The following is a 21,968-nucleotide window of genomic DNA, read 5'->3' as shown; positions in this document are numbered from 1 at the left end:
AAAAATAATCAACACATTAAATAAGCATTAGTTGCAGCCGTTGTTAAAGCACAAATCATTTTTATTGAATTGTATAAAATTTCAAGCACTTTAATATCTGCTTTTGCTTAAAATGAACAAGAGACAACAAGTAAGATGAGAGGACACAGGGAAGCCTCTCGCATTGTTAATCATCCTGTGACCCCTCTGATTTATCAAGTGACCCCTTGTAGAGGTCCTGACCCCCAGGTTGGGAAGCCCTGTTGTGCTCGGTTAGAAAACTTCAACATCTGTGTCGAAGTATGATAAACTTACCCCAAATAACACAGGATTACTGTTGAGGTGCTTGCACGACCATTTCCATTTCATGTTTGTTGCAACTTACGTACATTTATCATGAGTAGATAAAATTAGCTCCACCTCGACAGCTACATGTTTGTGCACAAGTTACACAAATCATTTTTTATAATAATACACAGACAAGAGACATTTTGCTTCATAATAACTACTTCTGCTTTTGATAGTTTAAACACATTTTGCAGACAATCACTTTTTCCTTCACTTACTTGAATGTTGGACTTTTACACTGTGGTGTTGTTAGTAGGGCTGCAACGGTTATTGATTATGTTTATTGTGGATTAATCTGCTTATTATTTTTCTTGACTGAGTGCAGGGTCACATATTAAAATTCCTTTATTTTAATCAAAGCAACAGTCCAAACCCAAAGATACTCAGTTTACTATCACAGAGTCAGAAAAGCAGCAAATCCTCAAATTCCTTGCATATTTTGCTTTTGTTCTTATTAAAAAAATATGAATTAAATATGAATTATTTTTTTTAAAAAAGGGTGCAGATTATGATTTAAGATGAACGTTTTACTTTAGTAAAGGATCCGAACACTTCTTCCAACACATGCTCTCTCTGCACAGTGAGGGTGACTATAAACTGGGCCTGTCCCCGTCAATGATGCGCCTCTCCTGCACGGTGTCTTCCAGCGTTTAGGGCCTGCTGTCGCCCTGACACCCATCTGCCCACTGCAGTGTGCTGGGAGCATTACCACTGCTGGCCAGGAAACGGCACTGCGTTTCCACCAAAGCAAACACAGCAGCAGGTCATCCTATAGATACTATAGATAATCATTCACTGGTTATAACATGTAACTGTCAGGGGCTGCTGCTTCGTGTCCATCCAGATTCAGTGTGAAAAACAACACATTTAATACTGACACAGGAGGAGAGGGACCACTGAATATGCTAAATGTGCTGCAGGGAGACTATAGCTCTTACTTCTCTAATTCAAATGGGCTTAAATCTGTCGGGCTTTCTTTTTCAAATACCCCCCTCTGGGAAATTTCCTGCATACAGACTGGTCCATGTTATTCCCAGTAAACGTCGCAAATCACCGCCGACAAAATGCTCCACATCTGTACAGGGGAAATCCCTGTTTATGGCGCTGTGGTGTGAAGCAACGTTCGTTATACATGTGGTTGAATAAGACATAAAATGCAGTTTCTGTAATAATAGATTAAATTTATATCCTTTCCTCTAAAAACACCCAGCGTTACTGTGATCCCGCTCCATCCAGCGGTGACCCGCTCCGTGTTTTACGAGCCTCTCCCCGCCGCAGTGGGAGGAAGTTGAGCCACAAAGCAAGTAGTGCCGCTGTGCTAGCAAAAATACAGAAAAACATATATATCGAAGCAGGACTTCAGCCAAACATGTGCCATACAAGAGCTGGGAAACGAACATCTTAACGGGAAGGAGCGGGAAGTATCGGCTGGCACCACGGGCGGAAGTCAGCGGACGGACACTTGCTTTAGCTACTTAGCTCTGAACTAGCCGACCGTGGGCTCCCCCAGCACGGATAGCCTGGCAGGCAGGAGCCGCTCGGAGCAGGCGGAGTGCGACGACCCGCTCGGCTCCCCTCGTTTTCTTTGAGATATCGACCTCTGAGGTGGATTTACGAGATAAGCCCATCAGCACCGTGTCGTGTTTGGTGTTTGACATAATCCAGGGTGGCCGACATTCCCGTCTGCCCGCTGCCTCATTAAGTTAACCGCAGTTTACGGCGAAGAGGAAAAGTTAGCGTTTAACAAGCAAACTACCGCCGGGCAGCCGATTTCCATCTCCCAGCGCTCCCTCCCCCTCCTCCACCATCAGCGTCACCATCAGCCCACAGTCAGTCGCTCTGTGCTGGGTGTCCAGGCGAGGAGGGTCCCCCCCAACGCTCGGGGTAACTCTACAAGCAGCTATGGATTATGTGTGATTTTTGTCCTTGTTTCTGAAACCACTGGACTCTCGAAGACTCGTTTTTTTCGGAAACGCTGCAGGACTTCCCCAATACGAGTAGCCAGTTTACTCGCAGACGTTAGCTTAACGTTATTAAGTAAATCGCTGTCTGAAATCCAGCCAGTGTTACTGTTAGTCTGCCAGCTAGTGACGCTGTTTTCTGCTGGCAACAAGGGCATTTTTATCCATCTGCTGAGCTGAAACAACTCAAAGTAGATGTATAGGATGTACTAATCACTCTTTACCTTATCCGATAGTTAGCCTACTGGCTAGCAGGTTTCATTTTGCTAGCTAGCGTGTTGCTAACTAGCAGACGAACCCAAATATCGGTATTACCAGCAGGCTGAAACAAGTTAGCTTTCGGACGCTTGGATTCGGCTTGTGATCAGTTGATTTCACCCTCTTGCTTGGACTTATTTTGGCGCTGGAGCTCTTGGGGCGCTAAACAACATTTCTGCGGACATTTTTGTGATTGATGAGCCGTTAGGGAACATTTTCAGCCTTGCGTTGCACAGGAAGCCAAGCCAGCAACGACGGATGCACCAACAGCAGCGGTGTGTCGATTTTTAATGTGTGCAAATGATGAGTCCCGGTTCGTCGTTATCTCGTCTTCTGCGGTTTTATTTGTGCCAATACGCGTCTGAGAGATTTGCATTTTTGCTGCACCTACTGAGATATTAAGGACGACGAAGTAGCACTCTGATGGTACACATTTCAACCTGTCGCCCAGTGTCCTCCCTCTTTTCTCGGGTCTCACTGGTTGTTTGAGACGAAGAAAACCAACTACACGTGTCCCTGTTTTAATACGGCAAAGCTGCTTTTCAGCTGTGAAGGCACAGCAGGAGCCAGTCACATTTTCACTGTGCAGCCACTCCACTAAAATTAGAACATTTTTTTTCTCGACAGCACAGTGTTTACATTTGAAGGAAAAACCCCGAGACACATGCCGCACTGGAGACAAACCAGTCGTTTGGACACATCTCCATCAAGAGGACCAGGAAAGTCCCCCGAGACCTGTAGGATTTGACAGCTGTCTCCAGATCCAGCATCTGGTGCGTTTAACCTATCTGTGTGAGACATATCACATTACTATAAAGCGAGGAAGTACTGGCCTCAAATCGAGGTCTCATCTGTCTTTGCATTATTTTCCACCCTTTTCCTCCAGCACGCCCGTAAGTAACCTGCATATTTGCACTAAATGGGATTACAAGGACGGTGAGCTAGCGGCCCTACAGACTGATATCTGTCGCGTAACCTGTCACCCAATGTTTCCCCCCCGAATTTCCTTTTTTCTGTCACAATGATGGTAGTTTGAGGCGAAGTGAACAGACTACAGCCGGAGACAACGACACCATTCCAGTCGACGGTCAGCCCTGCCGTCCGCTCCGCTGGCCCTGTCACGCACCTTGGCGCTTGATGTTGGTCCTATCTGGTGGAGGACATTGTTTTTTTTTAATTCCCTAAAACAAAACCCATCCCCAGCCCGGTCATTTTATTGATTTGGTCGTCCCAGGGTCGAAAGATGGCGGACCTCGAAGCAGTGCTCGCCGATGTCAGTTATTTGATGGCGATGGAGAAGAGCAAGTCTACTCCAGCGGCCCGGGCGAGCAAGAAAATCATCCTCCCTGAGCCCAGGTAAGCACATAAACAAAGAGCTGTAATGTTGTGCTGTGTTTGTTTGCCTGTCAAATGGATGAAGCTTTTTGTGCATGCTATGCAGCCATATAGGGAGATGGAGGCGTGCTTCCTCTCAAACCTGTGACTTACTGTAGATGCTCGGTGAAATATGACTGTGGAGCCTTTCACTTGAGATGTCTGCAAACATGCAACAACTCAGTGGCTTGATCTCACCCACACGACCATGCAATGACTTAGTTTGCATGCTATTTTACACCTGTAACTTACCAAGAAGTTAACCTTACATTAACCTCTCAGCGATCCTTACACAGGGCTACTATAGCAGGTTGTGATGCAGAATATTAGTCATGATGTTGTCATTGTTTCAAACAATACAAAGTGTTAATGATGTGCTTTGTCTGTCAGATATTGCTCATTTCCCCCCAGGCTTGCTTCGCTGACAGTCTGATGATAAATATGTTTTATGTAGCATGTGCCACACATTTTGAGGCTGCTGAGTCTTGTCAGTCTTGACTGTGTAGGCCCTTTGATGCAGTTTCACTATCAGTGTATGCAGCTCTTGATCTGAAACCCCCGTTCATCCATGCTGTTTGCAAGAAGCCAGCATGAGTGGGCCTTCAGACAAGACTACAGCTAAAATCTGATTTAAATAATACATCCACCCAACATCCACACATAATTGCACATCCTTTTGTCCCCGCTGCGCAGCTCGTCAGCGGCTTGAATGTCTCTCCCCAGACCAGGTGTTAGGCATGTCGTGTCTGACTTGATTGGAGAGGATGTGGTTAAAATTTGGTTATTGAGACAGTTGCTTGTCATATGAGGTTTGTAAATTTCGCAGCGCATTTTGGGTTTAGTCAAATGACAGCCATTGTGTGAGCAGCAGCTTTGTGTAGAACAGATCTTGGCCGGCAGTTGGCACCGCTGTCAGATTGAATTTGTTCATCATGTTTACAGTTATAGACCTTGTACTTCACACATCTATTAAATACGAGGTGAAAACAATGAATGACACACCCACACAGGTATGAACCTCATGGCTCTACGTGGTGATTTTAAAGTGCCGATGTGGGTTTAACAGCCATTATTTTTAAACTAAGGGCGATTTTGAAGGAGATCAGCTATTCATTTACTCACTGACTCGTCTTCGGCAGAAACCAATGATCCGGACAGTGCTCACACACAGTAATGAATATAAAGCCTGTTGATTTTTCTTTCCAACTGAAATGATGTCATTAAAGGATATTCTATAATAGCTAATTAAATGTCCTAACCCAGATCAATAGCCTTTCTTACATTGGATTTAGAATGATATAAAATCATTAATTACCTACTATTCCTCATTTATCTGTTCATCTGTCATGGAAAGCAGAAATGTTTTGCCAACTTGAGAGTTTTAAGGAAAATAACGCCGTGTGAGAGCTCCGCAGAAAGGATCTTAGGGTTTGAAATGAATTCTCCCCTCTGGCAGTTTCCTCGTTGACACCTGTCCTTATTAACTGACATGCAATCACCTCAAGACTACTCACTGTATAACGCCACCATTTTATAACGAATGCATGTTTTACTTATTATCTATCATAGACCTTTTTTGTATCACCTTCCCCTTTATAGTAATATCAACCACTGCATTTTTTTTTTTTAATTTTAGCCAAGTTGCTAAAACTACATTAGCTTTACAGCTAACTATTTGTGAGTTTTTCAAGTAGATAAATGTGGGTTTCCTTCCTTCAGCCAGCCATTGGTTTCAGTTTGTGTCAGTATGGTATTAAAATGAACTTGCAGAAGCTCCAAGCTCGCTTGAGACCGCCAATTCTTAACACTGAACTTTCTGTCACATTTAATTTGTGTCAAGTCAAAGTCGTGTCAATGTTTCACGATAAAACAACCGCGGCCACTTCCGAGCTGGGTAGTACGTATGGTCACTACTGTGCCTTGTTATAAAGACCCACATTTCACAGTAGAATGAGGCCAGCTGAGCAGTTTAACCAAATTCACATAGGATATTTTTTGGCTCACTAGCGACAGACCAACATTGAAAGCGTGGTTGTGGTGGCTGGTCACTTCAAACAAATTTGCTGTCCAGGAGGGCTAGCATTGCCACAAGTTTGTAGCTTCCTCCCTTGCAACTGCACTTGCTTGCATTAGTTGCAGTTGACAGGCATAAAAGGCATTAGCACAGCAACTGTGCAAACAACAAACTGAAGCCATTAGTAATATTTTTCTAATATTTTTTGCTTATGTGCCCAAAAGTTTTTGCATATTTGGGCAAACAAATAATATGCTCATAAAGTGGTTTTTGAAAAGCTTCTGTGTACATCTTAAAACATTTGGTATTGTTTGTTACAAGTTACAGTTGACAGATCAGGTTTGTTTTTGAGTCTAAAAGCCGTGGCTAGATGGGGCTATTTATGTTTTGGATCTAAATCAGTTGATGGCTAATGATCATTGCCTTGTTGGACTCCATTTTAATAATGTTGCCACACCCCCAGATCTCGGTCTCATTGTTGAAGTTGGCGAGTGTGTTGCTGTCCTGTCAGATGATAGAATGATGGCCAAGGCAGCACACTAAAGGGCTGGCTGTACGTTAACTTTTATTGCACATAGCATTGGTTCTGCAGGGGGTGAAAGTTTTGTAGCACAGGCCACAACATTGTAGCAAATCCATAAAACGTCTGTTTCCATCTCTTAAAAACCACCACAAGTGGTGCAATTCATCTCTTAAACAGGCATAAAAAATGAGAATCCAAAGATTAAAGCCATTAGCCACAACCAGGGTCTGCGGACAGACGTTAAATAAAGATCTTTGTTTCTTGATTGCGGGCTCATGTGGGGTTTTGGTTGACAACTTGAATATACTGCTTGATTTTCTCATGTCATCGAGCTCTACTTGCTTATAGATGTTTACACAGTAGATGATGAGTTTGGCTTGTGAGTTGCTTTGATGGTCTAATGAAAGAAATGTCAAAAGCAACAGGGAATAACATGTCACAGTACAAAGTTATTATACAACATTTTATACATCAGTACGATTCTGAAAATAATCGATCTTTTTATATATTTACTGTATATGAGATTACAGCTAAATTTTGATTGTTCTTCTCTTGTCTGACGTCATTAATTTTCACTTGTAAAAAAAACCCTTTCAGTAATTTTAACTGTATATTGATTATACAGTATCAGAATATGTGAACTATTTTAACTACTTCCAAAATTGTATACTAAATAACATCATGGCAGCCATTTTCCATGTAGTAAAAAACTATACTTACTAATTAATTATGTAGTGTAAGCTCAACTACGGTCTACATGAGATAAAATATTTTGTTATGAAAACTGACATTTTTATCAAACAAGCTATCCTCTATCATAAACACATGTCTGGCATTTTTAATATACCAAACCACTTAAAATCAGGTGAAAATTCAGCAAGTTCGGATGGTTTTAGTTGTGGATGGACCTGCGGTGCAGCTTCCCTGTACTAATATGGTGGCCGTTCCCAAAGAATTGTGGGAATTAGTTGTAGGTGTATGGACTCTCTGCAGCCAGGGACATGATTATTAATTGCACAATAGACAAAAACTGTGAAGTCGGACAGTGATAGGCATCGATAAGCGCACGAACCCTCGCCTCACACGAACAAGCAGCTCTGCTACGTCCACGTTTTCAATTTACAACGGAAACGATCTCCGTCAGGACGAGCCTTTAGTCTCACACACACTCTGCAAAACTCTATCACACCTGTAGTTACAATAAACGTAACACATGCAAAGTATATCTTGCACTGTTCAGCCCTTGAGGAATAAATCTGGCCAATCAGCGACACAGTAAAGGTTTTCCTGCTAAAGCTAGTCTATGCTAGCTTTTCTAGCTCATGAAACCATGGAACATGTTGCACAATGTGTTTTTAATAGTTTTTGGACAATGGAGCTCTATGGCACCAAGGACGAAGATAGATCAACAGTATTAGAACTGGAGAGTGGCGCTCTGCCCTAACATGCAAATCGAAGACCTTCACTTGATGCGATTACTAATAATTACTAAATAAGCTACTTTTATTTAATCTCTAAACTCTGCTGTTGATCTTTTTCTGAAAAAAATCATTACAATTCGATAGATTATTGATCAGTATTGTGCAGTTCTATTTGTTGCACGCACTCTCCTTCACATACAGTGTAAAGTTGGTAGTGCTAAGTTTAGGCTGTGTGTTTGGAGCCTTTGAGAATCAAATCAGGATCATCTTGTTTGGCAGTGAAACTGTACGCCATGCTAATTGAGTTCACTGCTACTCATTAGATGTTCGGTCAAGAATCCAGGTTGCGAAATATTGGCGCTGGAAGATAATCCAAGGATTGGCGACCATGTGCCACAGAGGTGCTAACAGCATGCTAAAAACAACACAAGGCCATTTGACTGATTAGCACATTAGCAACCTACAAGCAGGAGTTAATCAGTGAGATCGCCTGCTGGAGTGGTCAGCTGGAATTCATACACAGTTCATGTAGTTTCAAAGCATCAGGCAGAGCTGTGTATGTGGCTCTATGACTAAACACGAACAAGCACTATGCGCTGCTTTTGTTGATGTGGTTTATTAAATGATTTTATGTTAGATATGAGCTTCATTATTTATAGCCTACTATGATACAGGAGCTGCAGAGATAAAAGCTCCAGCTAATGGACTTGTAAAGCAGTATAACACTGCCATCGAGTAAATCAGTCAGCAAAGCAACACTTTCAATAATATGAGAATTTACTTAAAATAGGTCGTTGTTCCAGTAATGTATCCAGTGTAGCTGGATGAAATGGTTGTATTCTGTTTATTCTGTACAGCCTAATCTCACACATTGTGCTTCAGATGGCTTCAGAGGGATGTCAATCGCTAACCGCAGAAAATATTTTTGACGGCCTCAAGGTGAATTAGCACACAAACACAGTGTGACGCACGCCGGTCTGAGGCCATACTGGTTTACGCTGTGTCGTATGATCATATGCTGCCAGTCAGTGCAGCAGAGGGCGAGAGGTTGAAAGAGCTAGTTCGGTACCTCGAACCCAAGTACGTTATACTACCGAGGCTTACTTTGACTAAACACATTGAAAAACACTTTGAGGAGAAAAAGGAGGAGGAGCCAGAAGTCAAGCTAGCCATGGTAGACAAGCTAGCTCCGACCACCAACTGCTGGGCAGCTCTCACAAACAAAAGCTACATCAGAACTAGCTGACACTTCCAACAGTGCTGACTGGGAGCAGGGTTTCCGTTATCCAGTAATTAGCATTCTTTACCGTGAAAATTCGTTGAAGTCTGACGTATTTAAGTCTCTCCAGTCATAATGTCCAGTGAAAAGAATCAGCAGTTAGATGTGAAAATACTCGGGCTGTACACGCTGTTTCCCTCGCTGCTTCTCCGGTGTCCGCCCTCCCTCTCACTCCTCTCAGATTCAGTGAACAAAAAGTTTGTTTATTTCGATTAAACCAGAGTTGGCGACGATTGTTGGATCAGTGGAAAGATGAACGAAGACTGTTTTGTTGAGTTTTATTTTGCTTCTGTCAAGTGTGTTGTACAGTGATAAAATTACCGTTTCTGTAAATGGAGTCTGGTGGCGCTGGCAGGAGCGACATAGCAGCTGTATCTGGTTAAACAAAAAGGTCTTTCTCTGCGGTGATTCTTTGCATAATGTTGTCAGACAATTAGAATAACGATCTGAGCCGGTGGCAAGAACAAACACTTTTCGTGAACAATGTACATCGACGGTACACATGGAGGGATAACATTGCAGCCCATTTTGCGGCTGCCAGTTGCGGTGCTTTCGTTCAGCACTGGACCGGTTTTAAAAATCGTTGTGCTCATTAGTCACTTAGACACAAAAACCTGGGACAGTAGGATCCGTAAACACAGATCACATTTGACTGGATTTCTCCCGTTTGTCCGGACATTGAAGCCTTCCAGGACACGACTGACCGAGAGATGCAGTCCAGCGTGTTCCACAACAACCTGTCGGGCTATTGAAAGCAAAATTATACTGAAACTGACATCCGTGCTTCAGAGGAATGAGTTTAATTTGTAACGGATTGTAAGATCTGAGAATAATGTGGCCCATACAAGAGAGGAGCGAGAGGGAAAAGGAAGAGCATGGATCGTATCTCTGAAACTAGTTTCTGAAAACTTGATAAAACTGAAGAGATGGTGTGTGAGCTGACAAACATTTATGTACGCACGGTTTCGCAGTAGCCGTTGTGCATGTGTGAAGCTTTTCAGCCGCTTGTGGGGGGGCAGTTAAATGTGGCACTTTGGAGATAGCGTGGTGCTGCCACATTCTCGTCAGGCCAAGGCTGTGTCCTCTGGCAGTGAGGTGAGATTTTGACAGCAACACTGGAGGCAGTTGGGATGAGAGGTGTGGGGGAGGGGGGGCGATGGGATGGTCCACTATTACAGAGAAATCCACAGAAGAGAAGAGATGATGTTATCCAGGAGGTGGTTAGCAGGCTTCTCAGTGTTAAATCTGATCAGCTGTAGTCAGTAAAGCTAATTTTGTGAATTAGCCAAGCCACAAAATGAAACTGTTGGCTCTGGTAAACATCTGGTTACATTTAAAAGTATATATATTTAAGAAGGAATAGCTACAGTGAGTGGTACAACAAACAACATGAACATGCAAACGTTTCAACCCATTAAATCATCAAAGCGCAGAAGCAGATGAGACAAAAACTGATTCATGCCGAGTGTTGACCCCCAACGTGTGGTCGATGCTGTTCATGCTACGTGTTTCTTTATGAAAACACAATACTCCTTCACACTGCAGCAGCCATTAAATATTTAAGATTAGCAGTTGGATATAATCTGTTTTTCTGCCGTTCGCAAACACGGACAGAGGGCTGATTCCATTGGTTGAGAGACAATCTGCCTCAGCTGACTGCGTTACCGGCAGCAAATATTATTCCATAAGCGAAAAACTACATCGCAGCTATAACTGAATATGATGCCACGCTGGAATCACTCAAGTTTGAAGTTCTTTGGAGTTGACATCCAAGTAAAATACGTAATAAAAATGACATGTTTGTGGCGTGCTTGAGCTCTGGTAAAACAAGTATTGATCACTCTCGTTTTTCATCTGTATAATTCATATTTGTACATTTTTTAGTGTAATTGAAAACAAAAGTAGTCTAATATTGATTCTCATTACATTTGAACATTATGCTGCAGCACTAATGGGTTTTTCACAGTGCTGTTTATGTCCCCCTTGGATGGAGCAGTGACTCATTAGAAAAGTACGAATGGGCCCATTTGACCTCCTCAAATCAGTTCTGCCTCAAACACTCGAAGCAGTGCTGCGAATACTCTTCACATATATACATTTTTCCAAGGAGCACGCCACTGTCACGCTTGAGTCATCAAGGCGCCTGTTGCCATCTGTTTCAGCTGATCTGTCTGTATTTTAGTGGCTTTTCTCCTGTCAATTTTCCCATTTTTGCAGAACTTGCAGTAATTACGACTGCTGATGAGAAAAGAGATGGCAGTATTGGTGTTGAGGTTATCAGCTCGTCCTGCAGTCAGCTACTCATGCCTTGTTGGAAACGGGACATCAGATCAGCATGGTGGTGGCAGCTTTTGACTTCCCTTTTAATTATATTTGCCTGCTCACCTCAAGAGCAAAAGCATAATAGCACCAGAGGTAGCGTGTGCAGAGCAGACATCCCAGGCAATCGTTGCACATCAGAGGTTTTTCTCAGATAAGAATTTCTTCTGAAGTTTTCTGTTAATTAGGAAAGCCAGTGATTATTTTTGTAATTGCATAATCTGGCAGTTCAGACAGAGAATAAATGTGTATGGTGCCATCGTGTTATCATCACACAAGGTGCTCATCCCTGACATTAACATTGTCACTACTACTGGGGTTTCCAGCCAACATTGAAATAGCAGAAGAGCTTTTTTTTTAAGCTTTTGAAGCCGAACATTAGAATATATCAGGCTGTGTCAGCAGTCTACAGTGAAACTAAAACTTCAGAATCATTTTAGGCACTCTGTGAATGAATAGGAAATTGTCGCTTCTCTGAAAATTGTTTAATTTGTCTCAGACGGCTCCACTCACGCCCCCTCAATCCTCCAGTGAGACACCAAGCAGCAGCCAGAAAAACAGGTTTCAAAGTCTAACTAGTTTTCCAGGTAAAGAGAGTAATTGCAGGTCCGGAAGCTTAAATAAACTGAAATAAGCGTTCTTCCCTGCTGCTCAGGTCATGTTTATTTTGTCAGCTTTGAACTGAGCTTTCTGAAGAGATACTGACAGAATCAATGTTGCTTATTGTCCAATCACATTGTGAGAAATGCAGAGGTTGAAAATCTATGAAGTAACTGTTAAAGATCAGGTGGAGTCTAAAATAAACTTAAACAGGTGATATGTTATCACACAGTTGAATCACATGCCCACAGACCCAGCTCTTGTAATGTGAATGCATACTGTTAATATGTTAAATATTTACAAATCTGCATACTTCCTGTAGTGTTAAACAGTCAACAACACAGTGTTGTTACACTGTCAGTGTGCAGATCAGCAGCTAATGATAGCTGAGCATTTGTGCCTTTACACTTCCTGGTCCGGTTATGTTTGAAATGTTTGTTCCTTTGTAAAGAAAAACCTGGAAACAAAGATAATCCACAGAAACAAGAGAGAAATTATCTGAGTGAACCCATTTCAGAATCCCTTATACTGCATGTACCATGACCTTTTACTGCTGCACTGAAAGTTACTCAAGTGAGACCTCACACTTGTGGTTACACATGCAGACACACACAAACACAGACGAAAACATGTGGGGTTTGAAGCCCTTTCCCACCCACCCAGAGATCAGTATTGAGACATTTCATTACCATTACTAGCATCACTTTACTTTAGTACATGCCTTTTCACAATTCTGTTAAATATAGGAGTATAGCCTGCGCAGCTGTCCTGTCCAAAATTTAAACAAGTGTGCTGTATTCAATAAATCAAACTCGGAAGGTGCACACTGACATGCAGCTAAGGGTATTTAAGAAGACATGTAATTAGGTCAGGGTCTCCCACCATCAGGGTGCTGCTGTGTCATCACAGAAATAGCTGTTGGCGCTTTAAAAAAGGTCACCTAGGAGGCAGTAGAAGACTAAACTGGTGTTGGTGGAGGTAGTGCTGGCAGCGTTTGGCTTATTGTTATACTGCTCATTGTGTTGACGAGGTAAGCGCGCTCCCATCTAACTGTGCTAACAGCTGCTGAAGCAGATGTAATGGAGGCAGAATTATGTAACTGCAGCCGAAAGGAAGGTGCAATGCGTGCTCTTATGGACCTTGTCTGTATCCAACCATGCAATAAGCTGTGCATATAGCAGGTGCTAGCTTAGAATACAAGCACAGAACAGACACACGATTCCTCGCTCCTCCCTGACAGGAATAAACTGTCTTGCTCGTGGCACTTCAGAATATCTTTGTATTTCCTGCTGTTACCCCGTGACCACTGACACTCCCACCCAACTCACAGTCGCTCTAGTGTCCCTTGATTTGATCCTGTCCTCACCGGAGGACTTTCAGACACATTTTTCAGTTGGAAGTATAACTGCGTAGCAGGTACAGTGTGTTGAGAGCTCGTCACCTCTTTTCCCTTTCTGTGTCTTGATAGGGTGTGTAGGGCTGCAACTAGCACTTATTTTCATTATTGGGTAAATAATATATATTTTCTTGATTCATTTTTTTGGCCTATAAAACGTGGGGGGTAAATGCTTGTCACAGTATAGTAGACCCTGCGGTGCCTCTACTCAATAGTCCCAAACCCCAAAATGTTCAACACAATAATGTAAGCATGAGGAAAGCAGCAGATTCCTTCTTCAGAGAATCAGGAGCTATAATTTGTATCACCAATTATCAAAATAGTTATTATTAATTGGTTCATTGACAAAAAAACAAAACAAAACTGAGGACAGAATTGTTAAATGTCGTCTTGGTGAAGGCAGGAACTGCCGTTGCACACTGGACACTGTTGCCACACTGCCAACTGGAACCAGAATCAGCTGCTGGTGAAGCTGACAAAGTGGGTTCAGTGTTGAGTTACTCTTCTATAAGACTTGTGTTTGCAATGGATTAGTTAAGATGAGACTGGGCTGGAAGGGGGTGGGACACGTTCTGCTGTGACACATCATCAATAGTCTGCAGCCAGGGTTGGGCTACAGGGTGTATATATGAGGAATGGGCTGACAGTTCGAGCTGGAGTTTTGCCTGTAGCCTCCAACACTACGATGCAGCACTGGTAGAGCTGACGACCTCCTCAAAAAGGACGATGACAATTGTGGTGCTACCACATGAAGACAGCCCAGTAATTTTCTCCGTCTCGGTAAAATCAGACACATTGTGGCACGCTGAGTCCCAACCATGCAGCAAATAGATTGGCTATCAGCGGTTGGAGGGGTGACGGTGTTCTTGGTGTATGACTTGTTTATATTTGAATGATGCCACATGTGAGCCTGTCTGAGGCTAATACTCTATGCACACTGTTGGTGATTATTTCATCTCATTTGTCTTTGAAATTCTGTCAAACCAAAGGCCAATCATAACACAGTAAATTAACACCAGCATTTGTGCTACATTCAGTCACATGTTCTACATCCACCAACACACTCACACACGTTCATGGCAGAACCCCTGGAGATAGAATATTGCCTTATTTATCGTGTGTGCCAGCATCATTCTGTCACTCAAACTGCATCGTCACAGCAGGGGCCTCTTTGTTTTCGTCTGCGCTCCGGTCACCTGCTCCTGTGAGCGAATGACGTGTAAAGCTTTTCTTTGGTATAAAGCAATAAAATCTGCTCACAACAGCATCCCTGTGTTAGTGAGAGTCACTGGGACATGGTTTTTAGATAGACATGCTACTGTTGAAGTTTTAAAATGTAATTCTTCAGTGCTTCAATTGTGTGGTTCATGATTACATTTTTTTTTTTGAATGCGCCTGTGTCACCACCCATAGCTGTCTGTGCACTGCCTGACATGTCTGTCACTGTATATAGGTTCGCTGTCTGCTGGTATCGTCTCTTGCCTAACCCCACCAACCACACATACAGTGTCGGAAACTTTTCTCCCCCTACGTGTAGATTTACGCCTACTAAGGCGTGACTGTTACAGTAAATATTACCAACTGTCTTAATTTGGCGTCTAAAGCAGTGAGGTTTCATACAGATAATCCAGAGTCAGCTGCTAATGATTCAGTGGGGCACACAAACAGGCCTCCTCTAAAAGAGGAAGTGTTTACTTCCTAGGTTCTTGTTCCTGTAGCTGCGGCCATGGTTGAAGTGTTGCCTCCACTGCTCATTCCCACTCTTCCATAATGTCTGCCTGCACAGCTCCAGGTTACATTTGCATGACCAGCGAGGACTGCTGGTCTGCTGGGGTCTTCAGTCATGATTTTTGGGTAGCAAGTAGTCGTAGTTTTTGCACCGTGAATTGAACCCAGTCATAGTTTCAATGCACGTCCCAGTGCCTTGACTTTTTTAAGAAAATATATAAGCTGTCATTGTTTTTCCATGGAGGAACTTACCTCAACATTAGCTTTGCTTTTATATTTGTGTCGTTGCTGTGGAGCAACAGTCAAACTCAGCATTCTTTGTGCTGTTTTTTTGGTTTACTTGTTGCTAGAAAACTGTCCTGTATTGCTACATGAGTAATTTGCACAGTTTCCTGCATTGCCGTAAATGCATACATGTGAGTGTTAATGATCTTTTTATTTGTTTTTCTTTGCCTGGGTAGCAGTGATGTGTACCAATTTAAATGTCAAATGATGTGTGATTCTTTTTTAATCTGATGAAACAAACCCAATCCTATAGTGTCCCGTCTGTTGTATACATGTCAACCATTGTGTTGCTCTCTATTGCACACTGATCAAAGGCACAGGAGTTCATTGTGATGAAATGTACACTTGACAAATTACTGTAAGGTGTATACTGAATGTTAGTCCACAGAGGCCCATTCAGTCTCATTGTACTGTAAATAGACATCTGTAGACGGGAGCTCTGTATGCTCAGTATTACACACAGATCAGCTGTGAGTAAGACAGTTACCATAATGTGCATTTTGAGTGATTACTTGTATTACATTAAATTTTTATAAATTATTCATGCAGAAGTGTTATGAAGTCCCCATTTGCTGTCATTGCATGTATAACTCAGCCAATACAACTCAAGGTTAGTCAGCATTTATATGATGAAGTCATTAGAAAATCTCACCAATCAGCATCAGCGCTCAGTGCAGTCACACACACACTGTCGTCAGGAAATGCCTCCATGGTTTTTAACATTTTCTTTGGACTTGATCCTGGAACCAGAAGGTTATTTATGATTGTGTTGTTTGTCTGCTGTGGGAACAGAAAACAACAGTACGTAGCAGTGTGAGCCAGCACTATCAAAATGTAAATACTGGAGAAATTATGACCGAGTCGTAAGTAGCCGGGAGTTCTCCTTTCACATGCTCAGCGTAAACCTGCAGAGGTGTTTGTAGGTGAAGCCTGGCCACTCCTCTGGTGTATGTAGGGTGCTGGTGTAGTGTTAATGGGCCTGTGGAGGGGGTGCTAATTGATTTATTCTCCCCACTCTCATTCTCATTATCACCCGTTCCCAGGGTAGCATGCACCTCTCCAGGTTCCCCTGCAGCCTCCCATGTGTCCCTCTCCCTCCCTGTCATTTGACTGTCAGGGGACAGGTGGCTGGGAGAGTCCCAAACCTAGGCCAGGATCGCAGATGGAAGGTGGAGGTGGAGGAGGGATAGGGCAGACATCTCTGAGATTAGGTTATTGTTACTTCTTGCTGAGTGAACTGATAATGATGGTGTATATTAATCCACTTCTCCTGTTCTCACCCCACCCCCAACCACCCTGTGTTCACAGTATTCGCAGTGTGATGCAGAAGTACCTCGAGGAGAGAGATGAACTGACATTTGACAAAATTTTCAACCAGAAAATTGGTAAGTCTCAATGTTTTTAATTGCATCGAGGGATAATATCCACTCTGAAGGATCCAAATGAAATGTTCTAGTCATTGTAATAGAATCACCAGTGTTCAGTAGCATTCCTCTTGAGGAGGGAAGAGGCTGCTTATGAAGTTGAATAAAACAATTGTCGGAATCTGCTTCATTCAAGTGTGATCGCATTCATACGGTCTTTGTGCACGGCTGAAGACGTGCTCTCAGTTTATACGGAAAGTTAGCCCGCGGCCCACTGGCTAACTCATAACCACATGTTGTCTTAATGGGCTGATGGAGTCCACTCAGGGAATTAGTCCGGGAAAGCCATCCGCTGATGAAGGATGTGAGATGTAGTGAAAGTAAAACTGGACCCATTTTGGCTTTTAAGTGCTGATACAGTTCAGTATAGTGTTCAATAAACCCAACAGTGATGTATTGGTATATTTACATAAACACGTTACATCCACAAAATGTTCAGCTAAGGATTCATTAAATTCAATTTCTTTTTTTTTTTTTAATGTGACAGATGTGACATATTCTGAAAGAGATTTTGTAATGGCAGTGTCTGTCGGTTGGCAGGTCAGTCCACTGCTGTGGGACAGACAGATGTCTTTACATTTTGTCGTGTGACGCCATCATCAGGGCAACACTTCACCTGTCCAGTACTTTGGTTTATGACCAAACACCTGTAAAATTATTGACCATTAAGCTCATCAGCATCAGTTGTACTTTTTTATTGTTAATTAGCAAATGTTAGCATGCTAACATGCAACAATAAGATGATGAACATGGTAAACATAAAACACGACCTGTTAACATCTGCGTGTTGACCTCCTGAAGCAATGCTGTGTTTGAGTGCAGGCTCTGTGTTTGAGTCTTCACTGGGACTGTAGACTGTTAGTCTTGTTTTATTGATAATGTGCAAAACATTCAGGTAGCAGGTCTCCCATTTTTCACTGACACTGAACTTTGCTTTTATCTGTTTATGTCATCATTGCCAACAGTGGACTATATCAGCTGTAGCTAATAAACAGTAGTGACACATGAGTTCCATACCAAAAGGCCAAAGTGAAACTTCCTGTTTGTCTGCGTAATGTGTTCTGAAAAAGTTCACATCTCAATTGAATCGTAGTTTAATTTCAGTTGTTTTTAACCTCTTACTGAATCGTAATGATTCAGTAAACTGGATTCTGATTGGCTAAAATGCTACGCCTTCATTAATGTCAGTGTAGCTGCGGTGTGGCACAGCACTGGCTGTGCAGGTAATATGTCCCTACATCCACCACATTGATTAGTTGTGTTAAGAGGTGAGCTGTTGTTATCAGCCTGCTGGGTTCCTTCCATTACTGCTGCTTGTCCTGACATCCATACCCACAGGGCTGACTGGACTATAGCCACTGATCACAAACTCAACTCGTTCTCCTCATTTCTACCTCATACTGCCTACCTCAAAGAAGTTGCTTTAGTTTCATTTTTGCTTTGCCACAGAGGACATTGAATAAAAGCATTTTTCCCATATCGTCCTGATGCACCAAATGTTCAAAATCAGGATTTTTTTTGTGTTATGTGCCAGCTGTCACTGTGCAGAGCTGTTGGTTGAGATCTTGAGGCGGCTTTGTTTGTCTTTAGCGTTGCTGGTGTCGATGCAGTGGCTCAATGCAGAGCGTCATGTTTCCTGCTTCCTCCTGCCCTCCCGTCTGTAGCAGTGCCTCTGTGCCGGCTCCTCCGAGTATTTCCATTCTGAGCAGGCAGGCTGCGTGCCAGGAGTTGTGGCGTACCAGGGGACCACAGCCGCCCTGCAGGCTTCTACTAGGTTTACTTACTGTTCTAGGTCTCAGCCCCCTTGTGAGAACAAGCTGCGTTAATTCTCCCTGCCTCCTTCTCTTTGTCTTCAGCTCTCCCTCTGTCAGACTTGTTGCTCTCTTTATTTCCCCGTCCCGTTATGTTCAGTGTCATCACCTCATACTTCCTCTCTTCTGCTGTGTGTGTGTGTTTGTGTGTGTGTGTGGGCGGGTGTGCACATGCTTATTAGTTTGAAACCCATGACATTCACCCATCCAATAACATTTCAACTCTTCCCAGGTGATGCTTTGCCCTATCACGTTCTGAATAGATTCAGGGAAATGACAGGTGCTCTTGCTCTGCTGGAATTTTTCAAATTACACACATGATAGTAAACAAACACTTCCTGGTTCCAGCTCTGCACTTGTGAGGATTGTTGTTTTATGTACTTGTAAACTGAATCTCTTTGGGTTTTGGACTGTAGCCTGGACAAAGCAAGCAATTTGAGAATGTCACCTTGCACTCTGGGGAACTGTGAATGTCATTTTTCACAATTTTCTGACAATTAATTATACTTTTGGACTAAGTGGGCACTGTACTGTGGGGACCACAGTGCAACTAACAAATATTTTCATGTTCAGTGTATTTGTAGACTTTGTTTTCTAGCTTTAGTCGTAGTTTGTTGTGTCATTCATATTTAAACGCCTGACGACCATCATGGACGTGTTGCAGCGGAGACACAATCATAATCATCCTACCAGAAGAACTTTCCAGCAGACATGAAAGACATTTTACTGTCCAGTGTTTTCAGGCTCACGTACTTAACAAACAAAGGATGATCTCCTCATTGAAGCTGTTTCTGTAGCAGATGGAACGGTATTGTGCACACAGAGATTTGATTTTTGGTTAAAGTTTGTTTCACATCAACTGCCTCCCTGCTTATCAGACTGTCCGTCTTACCGTCTTCCTTTGAGACAGAAGCCGTCCCCTGGTTGCTGCTGGCCCACAGGTCTCATTAGTTAGCCTCCCTGAAAACACTCGTTACTAGGCTGTCAATGTGTCTCTGCCTCTGGGATGTTTACATTCCGGGTAACGAACAGGAAGCTGTCCTCTGCTTCATTTCTGTGAGATGGTAGTTTGGTCTCCACTATTTGGAGCACTTTCTTTTTTCCTCGCGTCCAATCAGCTACTGCAGAGTCGTATCAAAGTTTTCCCTTTTGTTTCACCCTTATTTTCATTTGCCAGTGTTTCATTTGATGCACACATTAGATCAACGATGGCTGGGCATCCATTGCGCTCAAAACATTGCAACATGTGACTGTATGTCTGTTTCAGTAATAAAAACAGTAACTACAAACCCAAACCTGGTGCTTTACAGTCTAATAAGTATAATAATGTATAATATGAATATGTAAGAAGTATGTTCTTAATACTGGTTTTATTCTTATTATAGATTGTTTTTAAACAGAGTTAAAGAAGGAAACCTAGATCTTAGCTATTTCAGTAATTTGAGCCGTTTCATTTGCATAACATTTGCAAAGTACAGTCCGTCCTGTCACAACAGGATACTAAAGCTCATTCATGCTTTAATAATCAGTCTGACTCTTTTGTTCTTTGCCATTCAACTCACTTAAAATGCTGCAGCCGTGGTTTGATATCAGCAAAATTGTGAGGCCTCAACACACCTGTCTTGTTTGACTGACACTGGCTGCCATCGTTTGCTAGAATAGATTTTTTAAATTTCTTTCATTTGAAAATCCTGTTTTACACTCTATCGTGCCCTCTGATTTCATACTCAGACATTACTGATTGGGCCACATCCAGGATGTGAAGTCTGTCGTCGTCGTCCTTGTCATTTTGAAGTGATTCTGGCAGAAAACGAGGGAACACATACTCTTGGATCTTCAGCTTTCTGTTGCATTAAGAGAGTTTGGCCTCACAGAAATCACAGAAATATCCATTTAATCTGAGTCTCTGGATCTGTACATGATACACGGTGTGTTCCTGCTCGTGGGTTTACCTGCGTTGGCTCTCAGTCACAATGGATCCCTTTCTGGTTTTGTCAGGCATAAAATATGTCCTTTTCAGATGACTTGCAGGGTTTTAGCCTCATGATTAAGAGCTGATTTTAATCAACAATTGTAGAAGCTGGGCTGTGAGCTTGCTTTTGATTTTAGTACTCTTAACATGCTTTGTCCTTGAGCTCAACAAGCCTTGTTGACTGTCATGACAACCAAGGTCAGGATGGAGATGCTGCAGTGCTGCTGGAATGTTTATTCTCAAGGGTAAAGACACAGTGTTAGCCAGTAAGTTTTAAGTTGGTTCAATGCCTTTGCAACCATAAAATGTAATTGTTGAATATTGACAAGTGGATGAATTAGATTAGATGGAGTAGTACGAGTTTGTACATCAAATGAGTCAAACTGGAGCATCTGAAACTGAGTTTAACTGCCAATACTTTTTCATTTTTACAAATCCATCCGGAGAGCGTCTTTCACGGTCTTTGGCAATCCATGAACTCTGCCGTCCGGAGTCCTAAAGGGGTGAGAGTCGGTGGTGTATTTTTAGGTGTTGTCTCAAAGCTGAAGAAGCGATCCAGGAGGAGATCCACCTGGCTTTACATCAGCCAGATAGCCAGTCCTCTGTGAGAGCCCGGGCGAGTAGATGCCTGCTCGTGAAGTCCATGGGCCAGACAAAATGAGGGTCAGGCAGGATGACCATTATGTAATGGACATTTTGTACGCTCTAAATATAGCAGGGATACTGGCCAGTACTTCACCTTGAATAATTTTTTAATATGTATATGGTTTCTACAATAACTACTGCAATCAGAGCTGTAGCCACTTTACTAATGTGTATTAATGCTCAGTGTTTCAGTGTTTCCTGCTGGTGTTTTCAAATGCAGGCTGTATGTTGTAAAGTGAAAAGACGTAGATTGTTTGTGATGTGTCACACTGAGAGATCGTATTCAGAGAGAGCGTTCACTTTCTGTATGTGTTTGGCCATGAACGACACTCAGTCCTCATTGGCTGGAGGGTGTGTATCGTCTCACACATTATCACGCAGTTCTGATGTAGCGGCTGCTGCTTTAAAGCCGCACTAATCGGTATTTTAGATACTAACAGCGGATCAGATGACTGCATGTAAGGTGAAAGGCGTCGCTCATGGTGACAGACCTGCAGATAAATGTCACCTCTGCTCACTTCCCCTCTGTTCTGCTGAGTAATTTAACATCTTTCAGTCTTGCTTAACTTGACCAAAACAAAGGTTTTGGTCAAATTAAGCAACTACGTGGACACAGTGTTGCTGGATGTGC

General features: G+C 42.6%; 1 protein-coding gene across 1 annotated transcript in view; it reads left to right on the top strand.

Moving 5' to 3' along the window:
* The first annotated feature begins 1,616 nt into the window (after positions 1–1,616).
* The window catches only part of grk3 (G protein-coupled receptor kinase 3), a 54,031-nt gene continuing 33,679 nt past the window's right edge, over positions 1,617–21,968 (top strand). Inside the window, exons 1-3 of the mRNA XM_041960177.1 lie at positions 1,617–3,319; positions 3,578–3,902; positions 16,794–16,870. Of these exons, the coding sequence (XP_041816111.1) occupies positions 3,790–3,902; positions 16,794–16,870 (190 nt within the window). The 5' untranslated portion in view covers positions 1,617–3,319; positions 3,578–3,789. The remainder of the gene's footprint in view (positions 3,320–3,577; positions 3,903–16,793; positions 16,871–21,968) is intronic.

Source organism: Chelmon rostratus, chromosome 19 (genome assembly GCF_017976325.1).
Source record: "Chelmon rostratus isolate fCheRos1 chromosome 19, fCheRos1.pri, whole genome shotgun sequence".
NCBI lineage: Eukaryota > Metazoa > Chordata > Actinopteri > Chaetodontiformes > Chaetodontidae > Chelmon > Chelmon rostratus.
This window is presented reverse-complemented; position numbering and strand designations above follow the sequence as displayed.